This window comes from Bombina bombina, chromosome 3 (genome assembly GCF_027579735.1).
Source record: "Bombina bombina isolate aBomBom1 chromosome 3, aBomBom1.pri, whole genome shotgun sequence".
Lineage (NCBI taxonomy): Eukaryota > Metazoa > Chordata > Amphibia > Anura > Bombinatoridae > Bombina > Bombina bombina.
In genome coordinates this window covers 667,029,469-667,052,027 of record NC_069501.1, presented here as the reverse complement: position 1 = coordinate 667,052,027, position 22,559 = coordinate 667,029,469, and the positions used below count along the sequence as shown (strand labels likewise).

Genomic DNA, 22,559 nt, shown 5'->3' with positions numbered 1-22,559 from the left:
CATTGCTATTTCTACAACAAAGGATATTGAAGCAAATAAGATAATAGAAGTAAATTTGAATAATGTTTAGACTTGTATTTTCTATCTGAATCATAAAAGAACATTTTTTGGTTTAATGTCCATTTAAGTTATTTTCTTTCTAATATAGAGAATCCAAAACCTCACTTGCAGAATAACTTGCCCTTTCTCTTTTGAGAATTTGCCATCATCTGGTTAGGCACGCTGCAAACCCTTTCAGTTTCCACATATAGCAATAAAACAATAATACAGTTATAATTACATTATGAATCCTATGTGCTGTTTTATACTCCCTTTGCTGTCAATCTTGTGGAAATCCATAAAGCTGAGGTGGGTGAGGAAGGAGACACGGTTAAGGTGTGGTTTTAGTGTTGTTTTGTCTGAGTAGGAGCTTAAGTAGGGAGTGTGGTTTGCTAGGAATGACAAGAGATGGATTCATCAATAACTCCCTTAGGCAAACAGAATATGTGCACACACAACAGCAGAATGTAGCACCATTACACACACGTTCTAATGTACTCATGGGTGTTACTGTTTTATCCTTATGTCACAAGCTGGGTCATTGTGTTGTTGGTATGTCATGCATGTTTGTGTGTTGTTTAGCAAGTGGTGAGTGTAAATATAACTTAGGATTCTGTGGATTATTCTGTGTCATAGGTTTCCAAATAAAATGTAGGTTTATATTTTTCTTCTCAAATAGTTTAGATGTAAGGGGTTTCAAATGTTTAAAGGGACAGGAAACCCCAAAAATATAATTCATGATTCGGATAGAACATCCATTTTATACAACTTTCAAATGTACTTTTATTATTAAATATCCGTGATTCTCTTGTTATCCTCTGCTAAAGGAACAGCATTGCACTATTGGCAGCTAGCTGAACACATCTAGCTAGCCAATCACAAGAGACAAATGTGTGCAGGCACCAATCACCAGCTAGCTCCCACTAGTGTAGGATATGTACATACTCTTTTTCAACAATTGATACCAAAAGAACAAAGCACATGTGAAAATAGAAATGATTTTAAAAGTGTCTTAAAATCGCATGCTATATCTGATTCTTGCAAGTTTAATTTTGATTTTCCTATCACTTTAATCTGGGTTCTATATCAGGGTGGTAATTGTACTTGTGGATCTACCGCTGTCTACTACCTACCCCAGTTTACTTATTTAATTTCCCCATATCTCTTCACTTGACTGTCTGCTCCTGTTTTATGTGATTTATAGATCACAGTTGCCCACCTTCCCTGCTCACTTGTGTAACCAGCATTTTCATCCCCAGCTATTTGAGATTGCAGTTGTTGAACAAACCACTTGACAAAACAATGGGGACTAGAGATGCTACAAACACTATTAAGGGTGCTGAAACACCTATTGAACCACTCAATGCTGTCACTGCTATGAGTGTATAGGGCCTTCATATTACATCCTTATATGGCTAGATTACAAGTGGAGCACTAAGTGTAGCGCGCAAGCGATAAGGGGTTTATCGTGGCTCTTTGCGTGAGTCAGAAATAGTGCGCGTTGAAAGTAAAAGTGTTTGCTTAAAAGCAATTAAATGTAACCCGCGTCTGGCTAGCGTGACTTCAGAGCCCTGGTTAACTGTTAGACAAGACAAAAAAGTTGCACAAAAAAAACATCAAAAAAATACCTTTAAACGTACAGTTACACTCATAATAACATTGTCTGATAAAAGTTAATTGCATTAAAAAGTTATAAGGGCTAAAAGATATGAGGTGTAATGTGTTTGAAAAAAAAAAGACATGCAAAGGAATTTAAAATAGGGATACATAAATATACATGTCTAAATATGTTTGTATGTATATATATATATATATATATATATATATATTTAAATGTGTATACAGATGTATTTATGCGTTTTACTGTACATATTTTCACATACATATACTGTATATAGTGTCATCATCTGTAACAATTTGGCATCTGCCTTTATATGGAACCGGAACACCGATCGTACTCCGGTTCCATATGCAGGGTGATGCCTGGAGCTCAGGAACTACAGTTAACTTAACAGAAGAGACTACTGGAGCTTTCTGCAGATTTGATGTATATATACGTTGTGCGATACAATAAGAAAAGTACCGCACAATGTATGTACATCTTTTTGAGCAAAGGGGTTAGACAACTTTTCAATGTACTTAAACAAATGTATTATCTGATTTGTTTAATTCTCTAGGTATCCTTTGTTAAAAAGCATGCCTAGGTAGGCACAGGGACAGCAATGCACTACTAAGAGCTAACTGCTGATTGGTGGCTGCCCCTATTTACCGTTTCTTATTGGCTCGACCAATATCTTCAGCTAGCTTCTAATAAAGCTCCTTCAACAAAGGACACTGAGAGAGTGAAGAGAATTTGTTCATGGAAGTAAAATTTTGTTTAAAATTGTATGTAAATTGTTACAATATGACAGTGTGTTTTTGTTTTATTTAATGTATCATTGTTTATCTTTTAAAAACAGACGGGTTACCGTTTTCATTTAATATATACTGGTAGATATGCAGAAGGTTCATATGTAAAAAAAAAAAAAAAAAAAGCCCTGTCAGTGCAGTGTCATTCTGAAGAGCTAGAATTTTCTATCACAACTATATGAATAATTTCCAGTAATAGAGCACTCATCTTACCTGCTAAAAATAGCTGTGTGGTTCTTTATAAAGCAGCTGCCCTGTTCAGGCATCCAGAGCACAGTTGGGACAAAGCAACAAGCACTACATTTAGATTAACAGCACTAGGCACAAGACAATGTCAGAACGTAGGATTCCGTTCACCTTCCTCCGCACTCCAAGCTGGGATCCATTCCGTGACTGGTACCAAGGTACCAACCGACTATTTGATCAGTCATTTGGTATGCCCCGTATTCCTGAAGACTGGCACCAATGGCCCACTACCAGCTGGCCAGGCTATGTGCGCTTATTTCCTAACCAGTCCATGGAAGTGGTGCCTCCAACGACTCCAGCTGTAGCCACTGCTGCTCCTGACTTTAGTCGGGCCCTGAGCCGCCAACTAAGCAGTGGTATCTCAGAGATCCGGCAGACATCAGATCAATGGAAAATTAGCTTGGATGTCAATCATTTCGCCCCTGAGGAGTTGCTAGTGAAAACCAAAGATGGAATTGTAGAAATCACAGGTATGATATGACAAATATACATATAAATATAACAATTTTCCTAAGGTGATCCTATAAAAACAAGAGTATTTCAAGATGCATTAGTGATTTTCTTACTCTTTTTTTTTTTTCTAATTGATAATCATGTACTGAATAAACTTTTTGTGGCAGTTGTACCTACAAAAAACTCACTTCCTGTTCGTTGCTCTATAAATATAAATAACACTTAACTACTATTACCTAACCCTTTTTAAAATGGATAAAACATTTTAACAAGTTTAGCTTTCTCTTTCTTATGCATGATAAAAATTAAAGGGAGAGTAAAGTCTAAATTAAACTTGCATGATTCGGATAGAGCATGCAATTTTAAACAACTTTCCAATTTACTTCTATTTTCAAATTTGATTTGTTCTCTTGGTATCATTATCAGTAAAACTAGGTGGGCTCATAAGAGCTCAGGAGTGTGCACATATCTTTAATATTCTATGGCAGCAGTGTTATTTTTAGATCTGTTATACAATGTTGCAAAACACTACTTTCATAGAATACTAATGATATGTGCACACTTCTGAGCTCTTATGAGCCTACATAGTTTTACTCTTCACTAAAAGATACCAAGAGAACAAAGCAAATTTGATAAAAGAAGAAAATCGGAAAGTTGTTTAAAATTGCATGCTCTATCCGAATCATGAAAGTTTAATTTTGACTTTACTGTCCCTTAAAGTACTGTGTCCCTTTAATGCAACATAAATCAAGATGACTATACTTTTATTGTAAACAATCTATAACTATTTAAAATATATTACATTTGGAGGGAGGCAATGCGATTAAAGAATGATTCAATTTAGTATATTTCAGTTTATCATGGAATAAAATGCCCAGCTGACAGGAAGTAATTGATCACACTGCGCATACTTTTCCATTCAAACATTTTAATACGCCTTTTTCCTGCATGTTAAATGGATACATTTAACTACATGATCTAAGAGGAGAAAGGTATTTCTGGTACAAGAAAGCTATCTAGTTTCAATTTTATTGACTAGTGTAATCTCTTTAACTGGAAATGTAGTCGAATGACGTTTATGTCTCTTTAGTGCATTGTGCTTATTGTTAAAGGGACTACAAATCCATGTTCTGACTTGTTACATAATGTAATTCTTCCACTTTTAAGGTCCAATACTATGGCTGGCATTTATTAACTGTCGGACAGACAGTGTTTTCTCACGAGAACCTGTCCACCCGGGATTGCAGAATTTAACATGATACACGTCAGTAGGGGGTTGCGTATGCAGATCTGTGGGGCCCATCTCTGAGCGAGACCGCAGTCAAAAATTAGGAAGTAGTGGTCATCAGAACACAGCTTCCTAACCAGTACGCCAGCTATTAGCTGGCGGATTAAATCCCCCCAATTACGTTTGCCTGGGGGGGATTTAATCTGCAAGCTGCAGTGATGGGCCTGCCAGAGCTACATACGCAGCTTGATAAAGGGGGCCTATGTGTTTAAAACCTGCAAATGAGTTTAAACACATGGTTAAAGTCCCACTATGGAGAAGCAAAGAACTGATGAGGAAAATCTGGTAAACCAATGAGCAGTGGAGTCACATGACCCTGCCAATGACCAACTGTGTTAAGGTCAGCAGCTGCAGTGCTATGCAAGGGGTTAAACATATAGAGATGGGGTCTCAATAGTGAGAATTAGAGCATACAGTTTTTTCAATTTAAATATTTACCTTAATTTAATTTTGTTTTTTTATTAATAAAAATAAAATTAAAAAAAACCCTAAAGGATAAGATGTATTTTCCAGATTCAGTGTTCCAGTATATAATCTCTGAATCATCCTAAAAATATGTATTGCATTAACAAAATATGTACACTGAGCACAAATAAAATAAAAAATATGTTTTAAAAATAGACTTATTCTCCATTAGAAATTCTAAATGTGGTTAATTGCTATTTTTTATATTTAATGTAAAGTTCTCTTTAAATTACAAGAAATTGTTTGATAAAGCTGCAGTTTAGATCTCAGCAAAGTATCTGAGCATTGAGTTAAAGGAAGGTTCAAGGGCAAAGTCTTGGCACATAATCAGAACTTAAGCAATGTGTTCAGTGTCTCTAACACTTTGCTTTATATAGCAAACTCGTGTCATGCACTTAATTAGATAATTAATGTCAGCTAAGAAGTATTGTACTTATTTTATCAGTACACACCTAATCCCCACAGTACTGCAGCAAAGCTCTCCATTTCAAATCTTATGGAGCTAATAAAAGGGATACTAAACCCAATTTTTTTTATATTGTACAAAAAAAACCATCAGATTTATAATAGTAAACCCACATTTTTTTCATTCGTGGTTCAGATAGAGCATGCAATTTTAAGCAACTTTCTAATTTACTCCTATTAGCAATTTTTCCTCGTTCTCTTCCTATCTTTATTTAAAAAAGCAGGAATGTAAGGTTACCGGCCCACAGAAGGCCGAAACGATCATCTGTGGTGTTGTTTCTCTTGTTCAGAGAAGAATTGCCTGGTATTTCGGCGCTGGATTGTCATTGGGCAGGGTCAGAATGCTATGCTACAGAATATTTTTTCTCTGTGAAAAGGCATAGTGTGCTAAAAGAGTATGCACCCTGAAAATGAACAGGCATGGAAGTTATTCTAGCTTTTGTTCCGTCTCAGCTGATTGAGTCTCTTATATATATATATATATATATATATATATATATATATACACACACACACATAAAGAAGTGCACTCACAGGAATGAACAACTGGCTCATTACCATTGTTAGCCTGTTCTATGGCGATTTACCACCTGGGTGCAGCTTTTTAGCCCAATAATGCTTTTCACAGAGAAGAACTTTCCTGTAATATATCAGTCTGATCCTGCCTATCACGGTCAGTCCAGCACCAAAATACCAGGCAATTCCGCTTTGAACAAAGAACACAGCAACCACAGACGATCGTTTCGTCCTTCATTGGGCCTCGTCAGTGAGGTGTAGCCATATTCCTCTAAGCACACTGAGCAAGGAGTCCATGTCTGGTTGCCCCTTTTTCCCATAGGGAGACTAAATACATACAGAAAAAAGTGCCCTCACAGGAACGAACAACTGGCTCAATACCATTGTTAGTCTGTTCTATGGCGATTTACCACCTGGGTGCAGCTTTTTAGCCCAATAATGCTTTTCACAAAGAAGAACTTTCCTGTAGTATATCAGTCTGATGCTGCCTATCACGGTCAGTCCAGCACCAAAATACCAGGCAATTTCTCTTTAAACAAGGAATACAGCAACCCCAGACGATCGTTTCGGGCTAAAAGAAGCTGCACCAAGGTGGTAAATCACCATAGAACAGGCTAACAATAGTATTGAGCCAGTTGTTCATTCCTGTGAGTGTGCTTCTCTCTGTGTGTATTTAGTCTCCCTATGGGAAAAAGGGGAAACCAGACGTGGACTCCTTGCTCAGTGTGCTTAGAGGATTATGGCTACACCTCACTGACGAGACCCAATGAAGGCCGAAACGATCGTCTGGGGTTGCTGGGTTCCTTGTTCAGAGAGGAATTGCCTGATATTTCGGTGCTGGACTGACCGTAATAGGCGGATCAGACTGATATACTACAGGAAAGTTCTTCTCTGTGAAAAGCATTACTGGGCTAAAAGAAGCTGCATGGTAAATCGCCATAGAAAAGGCTAACAATAGTATTGAGCCAGTTGTTCATTCCTGTGAGTTTGCTTCTCTCTGTGTGTATTTAATCTCCCTATGGGAAAAAGGGGAAACTAGACGTGGACTCCTTGCTCAGTGTGCTTAGAGGAATAGTATTGAGCCAGTTGTTCATTCCTGTGAGTGTGTGTATATATACACACACACACACACACACACACGCAAAAGTTTAGGCCCCTCTGACAATTTCCATGATTTTCATTTATAAATAATTGGGTGTTTGGATCAGCAATTTCATTTTGATCTATTAAATAACTAAAGGACACAGTAATATTTCAGTAGTGAAATGAGGTTTATTGGATTAACAGAAAATGTGCAATATGCATCCAAACAAAATTAGACAGGTGCATAAATTTGGGCACCCTTGCCATTTTGTTGATTTGAATACCTGTTACTACCTAGCACTGATTAATTGGAACACACAATTGGTTTGGTGAGCCCATTAAAAGGGACACTGAACCAAAAATTTTTCTTTCGTGATTCAGATAGGACATACAATTTTAAGCAACTTTCTAATTTATTCCTATTATCAATTTTTCTTCGATCTCTTGCTATCTTTATTTGAAAAAGAAGGCATCTAAGCTTTTTTTATTGGTTCAGTACTCTGGAGAGCACTTTTTTTATTGGTGGATGAATTTATCCACCAATCAGCAAGATCAGCCCAGGCTGTTCGCCAAAAATGGGCCAGCATCTAAACTTACATTCTTGCATTTCAAATAAAGAAACCAAGAGAATGAAGAAAATTTGATAAAAGGAGTTAATTAGAAAGTTGCTTAAAATTTCATGCTCTATCTGAATAACGAAAGAAAAATGTTTGGGTTCAGTGTCCCTTTAAGCCTTGACCTTCATAGACAGGTGCATCCAATCATGAGAAAAGGTATTTAAGGTGGCCAATTGCAAGTTGTTGTTCTCTTTGACTCTCCTCTGAAGAGTGGCAACATGGGGGCCTCAAAACAACTCTTAAATGACTTGAAAACAAAGATTGTTCAACATTATGATTTAGGGGAAGACTATAAAACACTATCGCAGAGATTTAAGCTGTCAGTGTCCACTGTGATTCAGATAGAACATGCAATTTTAAGCAACTTTCTAATTTACTCCTATAATCAATTTTTCTTTGATCTCTTGCTATCTTTATTTGAAAAAGAAGGCATCTAAGCTTTTTTATTGGTTTAGAACTCTGGACAGCACTTTTTATTGGTGGATGAATTTATCCACCAATCAGCAAGAACAACCCAGGTTGTTTGCCAAAAATGGGCCAGCATCTAAACTTACATTCTTGCATTTTAAATAAATATACCAAGAGAATGAAGAACATTTGATAATAGGAGTTAATTAGAAAGTTGCTTAAAATGTCATGCTCTATTTGAAGAAAAAAATGTGGGTTCAGAATCCCTTTAAGGCTTGAACTTCATAGACAGGTGCATCCAATCATGAGAAAAGGTATTTAAGGTGGCCAATTGCAAGTTGTTGTTCTCTTTGACTCTCCTCTGAAGAATGGCAACATGGGGGCCTCAAAACAACTCTCAAATGACCTGAAAACGAAGATTGTTCAACATTATGGTTTCGGGGAAGGCTACAAAAAACTATCGCAGAGATTTAAACTGTCAGTGTCCACTGTGAGGAACATAGTGAGGAAATGGTAGACCACAGGCACAGTTCTTGTTAAGACCAGAAGTGGCAGGCCAAGTAAAACATCAGAGAGGCAAAGGCAAAGGATAGTGAGAATGATCAAAAACAGCCCACAGACCACCACCAAAGACCTACAACATCATCTTGCTGCAGATGGTGTCACTGTGCATCGTTCAACAATTCAGCGCACTTTGCACAAGGAGAAGCTGTATGGGAGAGTGATGCGGAAAAAGCTTTTCTGCACACACGCCACAAACGCACATTTGGACAAGACAGCTTCATTTTGGAAAAAGGTGTTGTGGACTGATGAAACAAAGATTGAGTTATTTGGTGATAACAAGGGGCGTTATGCATGGCGGCAAAAGAGCACAGCGTTCCAAGACAAACACTTGCTACCCACAGTAAAATTTGGTGGATGTTCCATCATGCTGTGGGGCTGTGTGGCCAGTGCCGGTTCTATGAATCTTGTTAAAGTTGAGGGTCACATGGATTCCACTCAATATCAGAAGATACTGTTTAGAATAATGTTGAGGAATCAGTCACAAGGTTGAAGTTATGCCGGGGCTGGATATTTCAACAAGACAACAACCCAAAACACTGCTCAAAATCTACTCTGGCATTTATGCAGAGGAACATGTACAATGTTCTGGAATAGCCATCCCAGTCCCCAGACCTGAATATCATTGAAAATTTGTGGGGTGATTTGAAGCGGGCTGTCCATGCTCGGTAACCATCAAATCTAACTGAACTGGAGATGTTTTGCAAGGTGGAATCGTCCAAAATATCTTCATCCAGAATCCAGACACTCATTACAGGCTATAGGAAGTGTCTAGAGGCTGTTATTTCTGCTAAAGGAGGCTCTACTAAATTTCATTTCATTTTGATTCATATTGCACAATTTCTGTTAATCCAATAAACCTCATTTTACTACTGAAATATTACTGTGTCCTTCAGTATTTGATAGATCAAAATTATTTATAAATGAAAATTATGGAAATTGTCAGGGGTGCCTAAACTTTTGCATACGACTGTGTGTGTATATGTATATATATGTGTATATATATATATATATATATATATATATATACATACATACATACATACACACACACCTTTAGACATGCGTATATATGTATCTCTACGTTAAAGCCCTTTGCCTGCCTTTTTTTTTTTTAACACCTGAGACCTCATATCTTTTTTCATGCAATATTTTTTTATAATAATTTGTATTAGACAGTATTATAAGTGTAATTTTTGTCTTGCATAACAGATAACCAAAGCTCTAAAGTTGTGCTATCCTGACACATGCTAAATTCAATTGCGCTCAAGCAAACATGCTACTTCTGATACACACAAAGAACCGCAATAAAGCCCCTTTCGCTCACATGCAATAGTTAGTGCGCCACTTGAAATCTAGCCCTAAATGGGTAATGGGGAGAACACTGATTTTATTATTTTATTTGCATAAAAATAGGCTTGGTTTCTAATTGATGATACAAAGCTATATTTATTTCTATGGCTGGTATTTTTCCCAACATAAGTGGCAGCCATAGTAGATTTTAAAGAACACCGGTCTCAGATTTGCCCATTGGAATTGAATTAATTTAATTAATTATACATAGTAAAGTATTGTATCATACTTTAATTATTTATTTTGTCAAAGTTCCATGTAGGCTGGAGTACATTCTGCAGAATTCTGAACTTGCAGGATTCTACATAGATCAGAACAAAAGGAGATACAATGAAAGATACTCAAGAAAAATTGAAATAGGTCAAGGCTAGAGTCTTTTCAGAGTATTAAAGGACCATTCAACACTGTAGATTTGCATAATCAATAAATGCAAGATAACAAGACAATGCAATAGCACTTAGTCTGAACTGATTTTTTTTCTGACAATTTTAAAAGTTATGTCTTTTTCCACTCCCCCTGTACCATGTGACAGCCATCAGCCAATCACAAATACATACACGTTCCATGTGACAGCAATCAGCCATTCACAAATGCATACACACTTATTCTTGCACATGCTCAGTAGGAGCTGGTGACTCAAAAAGTGTAAATATAAAAAGACTGTGCACATTTAGTTAATGGAAGTAAATTGGAAAGTTGTTTAAAATTGCATGCTCTATCTGAATAATGAAAGTTTAATTTTGATTGAGTGTCCCTTTAAGTTGATATAACAAAAAAACCTGATAGCAATGAATTCTGGGATTTTTCATTAATCGGTAAATATTTGTACATGTCTGTACTTCAATTATTCCCTAAAAGCAACTAAAATAATGTGTAAAGGTTTTCTGAAAATAGCATCATCACATTAATTATTAATTTGGTCTTGACAGATGGCTTTTAGTCTGTATTAGGGCAGTAATTGCTTTTTCTGCCACATTGTGTACATCAATGCTGTACATCTGTGTTTGGTTTACTTGAAAACCACAAACAAATCCTATACTGCTTAAACTGCAGAGACTTCAATTCCACTAGGAAACCAAGGAAAATCACTGTTTGTTGAAACTTTGGTGAAGATTTATGAAGCTGTATTCCATAAGGCTTTGATCGCGTGAAAACAGGGGGTGGGATTGCACAAGAGAGCTCTTGTGCAATGTTCATTTTGCCAAACAATTGCAGGTGAGAACTGGAGAAATTGTCTGTCTGCAATCTTGATACATTTTCCTGTAGTTTATGCTATTTGTGATATCATGTATGTGAGGGACATTCTTTCCAGCTGCAGTAGACAAGGGCTCACATAGGAAGTGAAGAAAAAGTAATGATAATTAAAGATTTGAAAAAATTATAGTTATAATTTTTCTTACTCATATCTTTAAAGGGAAACAAAGACTGATATGTTTGCACTGTGTGCAGTGTAAATAAAGTTTTGAATATATTATTGACAATAAATAGGAGAATAATCTGCCCTTTCATCATTTTTAGCTAAGAATAATAAGAGCAGTGGTAGAAATCTAGTGGTCATGTATGTCACATTTCCCTTTCCTGCATATTTTATCTCCTAGATACACACACTGTTAAAACAATTTTTGTTCATTGTTCTGGATCCACATGGACCTTTTTTAGTACTGCTAAATATGCTGGTTTTCGAGTGACACTGTTTGCCTAGGCTGAGAGTGACATTAGAAGCAATGAACTATGAGTTTCAATCAATGGTGTTTTAATTAAAACATGTTTTGTTGGGGCTTTTGATTTAATAGGTAAATGGGGCGCGATCCGATATAGATCGTAGTTTGCGGCGCAAGCGAGGGAACCCCCGCCGCCCGTAGTTTCAGCTCGCAACTCGAGCTATCCAATATACGGCGCCGTCAGATGCTAAAGTGCCGTAAGTCGGATAAACCAGCTATGTCCAGAAATGTGCGTAAGTACAAATTTCTGGAGTCGCCAGTGATTTACGGCACTTTAGAAACTGCCGGCATCTACAAAACCTGACTAAGTTATTAAATCTCCCGTACTGTCTAACACGCCTCCCAAACATAGCCCGACACGTCTAACCTTCTATCCGCTATCCCCCCTCACTCTCCTAATAATAAAAAATTTATTAACCCCTAAACCGCCGCTCCCGGACCCCGCCGAACATAATAAAGTTATTAACCTCTAAACCGCTGCTCCCGGACCCCGCCGCCACCTAGATTAATTACCCCCTAATGTGAGCTCCTACCCCGCCGCCACCTACATTAACTACCCCCTAATGTGAGCTCCTACCCCGCCGCCACCTACATTAACTACCCCCTAATGTGAGCTCCTATCCCGTCGCCAGCTACATTGACTACCCCCTAATGTGAGCTCCTACCCCGCCGCCAGCTATATTAAAATTATTAACCCCTAATTTAATCCCCCTACACCGCCGCCAGCTATATTAAATTAATTAACCCCGAATCTAATCTCCCTATACCGCCACCTATATTAAATTAATTAACCCCTAATCTAATCCCCCTATACCGCCGCCTCCTATTTTAAATTAATTAACCCCTAATCTAACCCCCCTACACCGCCACCACCTATATTAAATTAATTAACCCCTAAAATACTAAACTATCCCTACCACTAAACCTAAGTCTAACCCTACAAATAGCCCTGAAAAGGGCTTTTTGCATGGCATTACCCCAAAGTAAACAGCTCTATTGCTAAATTACAATAAATTACAAAAAATAAAAAAAAGATTACAAGAATTTTAAGCTAATTACACCTATTCTAAGCCCCCTAATAAAATAACAAAGCCCCCAAAATAAAAAAATTCCCTACCCTAAACTAAATTACAAAAGTTAACAGCTCTATTACCAGCCCTTAAAGGGGCTTTTTGCGGTGCATGCCCCAAAGAAATCAGCTATTTTGCCTGTTAAAAAAAAACACAATACCACCCCCCCAACATTACAACCCACCACCCACATACCCCTACTCTAAACCCTACTCTAAACCCACCCAAACCCCCCTTAAAAAAACCTAACACTAAGCCACAGAAGATCTCCCTACCTTGAGTCGTCTTCACCCAGCCGGGCCGAACTCTTCATCCTATCTGGGCGATGTCTTCATCCAAGCGGCAAAGAAGAAGTCTTCCATCCGGCGATGTCTTCATCCAAGCGGCAAAGAAGAAGTCTTTCATCCGGCGATGTCTTCATCCAAGCGGCAAAGAAGAGGTCCTCCATCGGGGCGAAGTTTTCTTCCAAGCGGCATCTTCAATCTTCTTTCTTCAGCCCTCCGACGCGGAACATCCATCTGGCCCGACGACTGAATGACGAATGAAGTTTCCTTTAAATGACATCATCCAAGGATTCTATCAGCCAATCGGAATTAAGGTAAGAAAATCTGATTGGCTGATTCAATCAGCCAATCAGATTTAAGTTCAATCCGATTGGCTGATTGAGCTCGCATTCTATTGGCTGATCGGAACTTTTGTAATTTAGTTTAGGGTAGGGAAATTTTTTTATTTTGGGGGGCTTTGTTATTTTATTAGGGGGCTTAAAATAGGTGTAATTAGCTTAAAATTCTTGTAATCTTTTATTATTTTTTGTAATTTAGTGTTTGTTTGTTTTTTGTAATTTTGTTTAGTTTATTTAATGGTATTTTAGTTTAGATATTTGTAGTTTATTTAATTTATTGATAGTGTAGGTGTATTTGTAGCTTAGGTTAGGATTTATTTTACAGGTAAATTGGTAATTATTTTAACAAGGTAGCTATTAAATAGTTATTAACTATTTAATAGCTATTGTACCTAGTTAAAATAAATACCAAGTTACCTGTAAAATAAATATAAACCCTAAAATAGCTACAATGTAATTATTAATTACTTTGTAGCTATCTTAGGGTTTATTTTATAGGTAAGTATTTAGATTTAAATAGGAATATTTTAATTAATAATATTAATATTAATTAGATTTATTTTAATAAGAATTTAGTTAGGGGGTGTTAGAGTTAGATAGGGTTATTATACTTAATATATATATATAATATAATAACGATATTAACTATATTGACCCTAATATAATTAGGGTTAATATAGTTAATATATATATATATATATATATATATATATATATATATATATATATATATATATATATATATATATATATATATAATAACTATATTAACTATATTAACCCTAATATAATTAGGGTTAATATAGTTAATATATATAATATAATAACTATATTAGCTATATTAACCCTAATATAATAAGGATTAAGATAGTTAATATAGCTGGCGGCGGTGTAGGGGGATTAGATTAGGGGTTAATCTATTTAATATAGGTGGCGGCGGTGTAGGGGGATTAGATTAGGGGGTAATACATTTATTATAGGTGGCGGCGGTGTAGGGGGATTTAGATTAGATGCAAAAGAGCTGATTACTTTGTGACAATGCCCCGCAAAAAGCCCTTTTAAGGGCTGGCAATAGAGCTGTTACTTTGGGGCAATGTCACGCAAAAGGCCCTTTTAAGGGCTGGTAATAGAGGTGATTAATTTAGGGGGATTAGATTAGGGGTTAATGTATTTAATATTGCTGGCGGCAGTATAGGGGGATTAAATTAGGGGTTAATAATTTTAATATAGCTGGCAGCGGTGTAGGGGGATTAGATTAGTGGTTAATAATTTTAATATAGCTCGCGGCGGTGTAAGGGGATTAGATTAGGGGTTAATAATTTAATATAACTGGCGGCGGGGTTGGGGGATTAGATTAGGGGTTAATAATTTAATATAGCTGGCAGCGGTGTAGGGGGATTAGATTAGGGGTTAATAATTTAATATAGCTGGCGGCGGGGTAGGGGGATTAGATTAGGGGTTAATCATTTTAATATAGCTTGCGGCGGGGTAGGAGCTCACATTAGGGGGTATGTAATGTAAATGGCGGCGGTGTAAGGGGCTCACATTAGGGGGTATGTAATGTAGGTGGCGACGGTGTAGGGGGATCACATTAGGGGGTTATACATTTAATGTAGGTGGCGGCGGGGTCCGGGAGCGGCGGTTTAGGGGTTAAATACTTTATTAGGGATTGCGGCGGGGGATCGTGGTTGACAGGTAGATAGACATTGCGCATGCGTTAGGTGTTAGGTTTTATTTAGCAGTTCGTGGTTGACAGGTAGATAGACATTGCGCATGCGTTAGGTGTTAGGTTTTATTTGGCAGGTAGTTTAGGGAGTTACGGGGCTCCAATAGACAGCGTAAGGCTTACTACGGCTGCATTTTGTGGCGAGGTGAAAATGGAGTAAGATTTCTCCATTTTCGCCACTTAAGTCCTTACGCTGTATATTGGATACCAAACTGCGCGGGTTTGGTATACCTGTCTATGGCCCAAAAAATTATGGGCGAAGGCAGAAATATACGAGCGTAACTTCTAGGTTATGCCGTATATAGGATACCAAACCTGCACAAAATTCGGCGTTGCTGGCTTTTGCGGGCGACGCTGCATATCGGATCGGGCCCATGAAGTTAATTCTTAAAGGGTTGTTATAATAAAATCTGTTAGAGCATGTAATTTCAAGACTATTGACCCTGTACTACCGTGTAGTTAACCCATGCAAAGGGATTAAACACACAGTGAAAGTGCCGCTTGGGACCTATGGAGCAAGGCTGGTTCCGAATGGAACTCGCTGTGGTTATTAAAATGTATATCTAGATTTTAAAATTTAAATACTAAATTCTAAGTTAAAACCACTAAACCTTTACAACTAAGTTGTTAAATAAACACTATAAAAGGATTTCCGTTGTTTCCAAAGAATTTATTACGAATCAATATATGTTAATAAGAGAAATATATTTACAGGTATATATACAGTAAACATATTTTACAGCAAAACAGTCCAAATAATTATTACAGGGCAACTCTACCACAACCCCAATTTGTGCAACACTGCTAAAATAATCACAGAATATTATCCATGGAATATACTTAGCCAAATTCTCCAATGTGTCCAACATCAGCCATCCTGTAAGCAGGAACAGGATAAATGAGAGAGAAAGTGTTTCCCAATTTTATTCTCAATTCAAAGGGGTTTGGCCTATCAAGGCTAATGGGGGTGTCTTTAATTAAACACCTAGCTCAGACAGAGAAAGGTGTATCTGGGGGGAAGGGATTTTAAAACCAACTATGTAAATATGCCAGAGATAAAATCTATAAGCTATGTTACCACACTCGCCACTGATACAATTAGCAGCGTGTGCAACTAGCGCTGCTGATTAGATCAGTTGTGTTTCCTGTTCCGGACCAGCCAGAGTAGAGCATGTAATTTTTTTACTATAATGGCCCTTTGAGTCTTAGGACTAGATCACATTTCATTTGTAAACTTAAATCTTTGTTAAAGACTACACAGTTTATTTTAAACTAGCGCTGCTGATTGTATCAGTGTTTTATGCTTGGGAAGAGCAATGCACCACAAATCCCGAGCGGTATTTCTATTGTGTTTTTAACTCCATTGCAGGCGATAAACACACAATACTGCAGGGTCAATAGTCTTAAAATTAAATGCTCTTATGGATTAAAGCACAATATTTTTTTGACTATAATTACATTCTATTTGTAAAGTGAAAAGAACAGTCTACTTGAAAATGTTTATTGTTTAAAAAGATAGATAATCTCTTTATTACCCATTCCCCAGTTTTGCATAACTAACACTGTTATATTAATATACTTTTTACCTCTGTGATTACCTTGTATCTAAGCTTCTGCAGACTGCACCTTATTTCAGTTCTTTTGACAGACTTACATTTCAGCCAATCAGTGCTGACTCATAAATAACTTCACATGAGTGGGCACAGTGTTATCTACAAGGCACACATGAACTAGCACTATCTAGCTGTGAAAAACTGTCAAAATGCACAGAAAAAAAGAGGCAGCCTTCAAGGACTTAGAAATTAACATATGTCTTCCTAGGTTTAGCTTTCAGCAAAGAATACCAAGAGAACAATGCAAATTTGATGATTTATGAGGCACTGGCTACTATTGAGCATGTGAAAGAGTTCACATTGTATACGTATATGAGTCTGTTATTGGCTGATGGCTGTCACATAATACAGGGGGCCATTAAATTAAAGGACTTTTTGGAATTAGTGAAGGAAAGGTCTGAGTCAAGTGTGACCCAAAGACATCGGGCATGCGGGGTAGGGGTAATGATGGAATTATCAACAATAATATAAAATTGGGGGTGGAGATTTTGGAAGAAGGGGGAAAAATAAGGAGTTCAGTTTTGGAGAGATTTAGCTTAAGGTAGTGAGAGGACATCCAAGATGAGATATAAGAAAGACAGTTATTGAGGAAGGAGGTAGGTCTGGTGCAGAGAGGTAGATTTAGGTGTCATCGGTATACAAATGATATTGAAACCCGTGGGACTTTATTAAGGAACCTAATGATGACGTATAGGTTGAAAAGAGAAGGAGACAGAGCCTTGAGGTACCCCAACAGAAAGTAGTAACGTGGGCAGAGGATGCTCCGGAGAAGGCTACACTAAAGGTACAGTTAGATATATAGGAAGAGAACCACAAGAGAGCTGTGTCACAGATGCCGAAGGATTAGAGGGTTTGGAGCAAAAGATGGTGATCAACAGTGTCAAAGGCTGCAGACAGATAAAGCAGGATAAGCAGTGAGAAGTGGCCTTTGGATTTTGCTGTAAGTAGGTCATTTGTAACCTTGACAATAACTATCTCTGTGGAGTGATGGGGATGAAATTCAGATTGCAGTGGTTCAAGAAGAGAGTTTAGTGTAAGGAAATGGGATAGACTTGCATATACTAGCTTTTCAAGGAGCTTTGAGGCAAGAGGGAGTAGGGAAATAGGACGGTAGTTGGATTGGGAGGTTGGATTGAGTAAAGGTTTTTGAGGATAGGTGTGACCAGTGCATGTTTTAGAGATGAGGGAAATATACCAGTGCTGAGGGAGAGGTTGAAAATGGTGGCGAGTATGGTGGTGAGGTTAGAAGAGAGGGAGGGGAGTAGCTGTGAGGGGATAGGGTCTAGGGGACAGGTAGTGAGGTGGAAGGACAGTATAAGGGCAGAAACTTTGGGTTTTGGATGATTGTGAGCTTTTGAGGGGGTGGGAGATTGATAGTAAGTTGAGAGGTGATTTCATTTCTGATGGAGTCAATTTTGTTGTTGAAGTGACTGGCAAAATCTTGAGCTGAGAGAGAAGTTGTATTAGGAGGTGGGGATGGGCAAAGAAGAGTATTGAATGTGGAAAACAGACGTTTTGGGTTAGAGGAAAGAGATGTCACATGAAATTTAGACCCCCATGTGACAGTGCAACAGTGGATGCTGTGTCTGAAGCAGAGAGCCAGGTTTCTGTAAGAGAAAGAAGGTTAAGAGAGTGGGAGATAAAGAGATCATGGATAGAAGTGAGCTTGTTGCAAACAGAGCAAGAGTTCCAGAGTGCACAAGTGAAAGGGGTGGTTGTTTTAGATGCAAAATGAATAAGATTAAGGTTACCAGAGTTTTGTTTTTGAAGTCTATTAAAAAACACGCATGGATGTGCAAGGGTAGGAAGTTGTGGGGGACCAGGATTAGGGAAGATGTCGCCAGCAGCTAGTATGAGCAAGAGGGAGAGTGACATGAGGTGAGATGCAGTCATATTTGCAGTAATGATACGTGCAAGGGGGAGAGAAAGTCTTTAGGAATGTGTGAATACAAAAGTAAGGTGAGGTTAAGAGAGATGGGCTGATGAGCAGTGCAGGTGGTGAGGGGGAAGGAGTAATAGAATAGAGTAGTTTGTTATTAGATACAAAAGGTAGCAAAAAAGAATGTGAAGAAATTGAGCATTATAACAAACTAAGCAAACAGTGGATAAAACACAGTGTTTTACTTAAATGGATATATCACATGGCTTAAAAGCACAGACAATGGTTGGCTGATCATGCAAAATATATAGAACTGTACTGTATGAGAGTTTTCTAGAGTGAGAATTTGCACTGATTTGTATGTTGTTTAATGGATGCAATTTTTTTTTTTAAATTGTTTCAGATAATTTAACAATCAATTAATAAATTACATAGAGTGACTTAATGGGTAGAACATGCTCTTACTTTATAGTGGAATAAGACCCAGCATTTTTCTGTGTGATTCAGATAGGCCGTGCAATATTTAACAACTTTCCAATTTACTTCTATTATCTAATTTGCTATGTTCCCTAGGTATCCTTTGCTGAAAAGCTTACATAAGTAAGTCAGGAGCAGAAATGCACGTTTGGGAGCTAATGTCTTCACCTAGCTCCCAGTATTCAGCAAAGAATACTAAAAGAATCAAGCAAATGTGATAAAAGAAATAAAAAGACAGTTTTAAATTACATGATCTCTCTGAATGATGAAAGAAAATACTATGAGTTCCATATCCATTTAGTAAATACATTGTAGACACAGGTAACATCTACAAGTTCAAAACTTCAAAGGTTATATAAGTGTTGTAATATTTTGCAAAGTTCTGTTTTACATAAGGAGTAAAATAAGAGTTCTGCTTTTCTGCAGGAAAACACGAAGAGAAGCAAGATGAGCATGGATTTATTTCTAGATGCTTTACCAGAAAGTACACGTGAGTATCAGATATCCTTCTCTGTCTGAATATCTGAAATTGTTCCTAGGAAGTGATGAAACTGATAGAGTTACTGAATAATTATCATGCCATGCTGTCCTAGTGGTCAGACAGTGAAGCTACATGCAAACGTTAAGTAGCGACACATGACTTACAGTCCCTCACTGTATAGCAGCCTGCTATAATGAAGCTATTATTATTAAAAAAAAAGATCTTGAGTTATTGCAGGTTTCCCTTAGTGGCATTAAATTGATGATCTGACCAAGTGACAGCCTGTTATATAAGGCTCAGCAAATGATAACAGCTCCCTGGAGCTGAGGACCCCAACTACTCTAACACTAGTAATGTTTTGTATCACAAACACTGTATTTTACTAGGGGGGTTCCCCAATATTACTGTATAACAATGAGAACTGAATGTAGTACAGTATAGCACTTAAAATGACATTAACGTTTAAAAAAATGAGAAATCTTTTAAAACATTTTACTGAGTAGTGCTTATTTGTCTATTAAATTTGACCAAATTGTTCTTCACCCCCATGACAGCCTCTCAGTCAATTTTTTAAAATGACAAGCCAGGTGTTGCAGCCAATCACAAGGCATATAGAAATAACTGTGAGCTTCCTGGGCCTCTGCTTAAAGGGAAACTAAACCCCCAAAAAATGTTCATGATTCAGGTAGAGAATACAATTTTAAAGAACTTTCCAAATTACTTCTATTATCTAATTTGCTTCATACTTTAGATATCATTTGTTAAAGAAATAGCACTGCACATGGGTGAGTCAATTACACGAGGTATCTATGTGCATCTACCAATCAGCAGCTACTGAGCATTTCTAGATATGCTTTTCAGCAAAGAATATCAAGAGAATGAAGCAAATTAGATAATAGAAGTAAATTAAAAAGTTGTTTAACATTGCTTGCTCTTTCTAAATCATGAAAGAAAAATTTTGGGTTTCATGTCCCTTTAAGCAGCTGTTATATGACAGACATCCCTGAAGCAGAAGAGCCCGGAGTGCTTTCTGTTAATGGAGCTTGCAGTATGGCTGGTGACTAGCTGTACTTCCTGTTAAGATATATATATAATATAAAAAGCATTGCCAGGAACTAACTACAATAGGTTGTGCTAGGGTCTGAAATATATACTGGAAATCAATGTCTTCAATTTTAAGTTGATAATTATGCAGTGCGATGTTTAAGAGCTGCCTATTTTTTTTAAACTTTAGTGTTCTTTTAATAATTATTTATTTATTTAACACTGAAAAAACACTGTTCAGTCATAATTGTAATGGGTTTAAATTTAAAGAGACGGTAAAGCCAAAATGAAACCATCACATTTCAGATAGAGCATGCAAATTTAAACAACTTTCCAATGTACATCTATTATCTAATTTGCTTTGTTCTCTTGGTATACTGTGTTAAGAAGAATATCTAGGTAGGCTCAGGAGCAGCAATGCATTACTGGGAGCTAGCTGTACATATATGCCTCCTCTTATTGGGTCACCTACTGTGTTTACATATCTCCCAAAGTGCATTGCTGCTCCTTTAACAAAAGATACCAAGAGAATGAAGCACATTTAATAATAAAAGGAATACAAAAATGTGCTGTTTGTATTTCAAATAAAGCTTTCATAATAATTTGAAGTCAGCACATGCTGAAAACTTAAAGGGACAGTATACTGAAAAATTGTTTTTCCCTTAATGTGTTTACAATTGCTTTTTTTACCAACTGCAGAGTAAACAAATGTATGAAAATGAGCTTTTTAAGTTTTTTTGTGTATATTAAAGCTCTGATTTTGTGTTTTGAAGCCACAACCTAATAAAATGGGTTGAGCTTGTTTGTATAATTAGATTTCACTACTGTATCACATTGTGTACATACATATACCTGCTTCTTTATCTTATATCTGTCCATAAAACAATCACCAGTAATTGGAGAGAACAATGGAAAATCAACATTGTATTACCTTATCTCTGCTATATCCCACTGGGAGTGTAATTTCTTCTGCTGGCTGTGTTTACAAAGCTTATTTATAGCTTGGACCTGCGGCCACAAACTTTCAGAATAGGTGGGGATACCACATGCTAAATTAACCATTTCAAATGCCAATATAAGGGTAAAGGAGCTACTTGTAAACAATTTAATACACTCCAGCAGGTAAAGTGGATAATTGGGAACAAATTAAAGGGGAGAACATTTTTGAGTGAACTGTCCCTTTAAATACATGAGAAACTTAAAGGGACACAAGTTGTGTAAAAATTGCGTCTGCCCCTCTCTCTATGGGCCAAAAAGCAACTTATGTTACCCATGTTATCTTCAAAATACAGCAAACCAAGGCCTAGTTTCCATTGAGGTGGTAAAGTTTGGAAACTGGTGGTAACATAGAAATTCTCCATAGACTTTAAAGAAAATAAATGTTTTTTCATCAGTTTCCAAAATCGACCACATCATTTGAAACTAGGCCATTTGCTGTATTTTGAAGAAAACCTTGGTTACACAATATGCTTTTTTGGCCCCTCGGTAGCGTGGGAGAAGCACAATTTTGTATACAAAAGCAAAAGGTACTTATGTCCCTTTAATACAAAAACATGTTTTCTGAGTAAAATAGATGCACATAATTCCATTTTTGAATGCGCCATAGTAATTTCCCATATGCTAATTCCATATCCTGAAATGTTGTCCTGTCTCTTTCCTCAGTCTTCCCCCTGGTATAGAAGCAAGTATAGTGACTTCATCACTTTCCCCAGATGGCATTTTAACTGTAGAAGCCCCTCTCCCTAAACCAGCCATCCAATCTGCTGAGATCACTATTCCAGTGACTTTCCAGAGCCATGCAGCGATTGGCAAATCCGAGGCCAAGAAAGGAGAGGAAGCTGCCAAGAAATAAGACTCCTCTGAGTTATTTGAAATTGATGTCTGCTATTAAATACCACCAATTTTTACAATAGTTTGTTATTTTGAAAAAAAAAAATAATTGAAAAATAAATACATTTCATAAAAGATCTGTGTCTGCATCTTAACTAATCAGTGTTATGTAAATATTTATTTTAATTAGAAT

The 22,559-nt window shown here is 37.1% G+C and overlaps 1 protein-coding gene across 1 annotated transcript; it reads left to right on the top strand.

The window, feature by feature from the left end:
- The first annotated feature begins 2,711 nt into the window (after positions 1 to 2,711).
- Positions 2,712 to 22,501, top strand: HSPB1 (heat shock protein family B (small) member 1). Its single transcript, XM_053707413.1, has 3 exons — positions 2,712 to 3,164; positions 19,438 to 19,501; positions 22,199 to 22,501. Exons 1-3 carry the CDS (start codon positions 2,780 to 2,782, stop codon positions 22,386 to 22,388), a joined length of 639 nt encoding a protein of 212 aa, XP_053563388.1. The 5' UTR covers positions 2,712 to 2,779; the 3' UTR covers positions 22,389 to 22,501.
- The last annotated feature ends 58 nt before the right edge of the window (positions 22,502 to 22,559 follow it).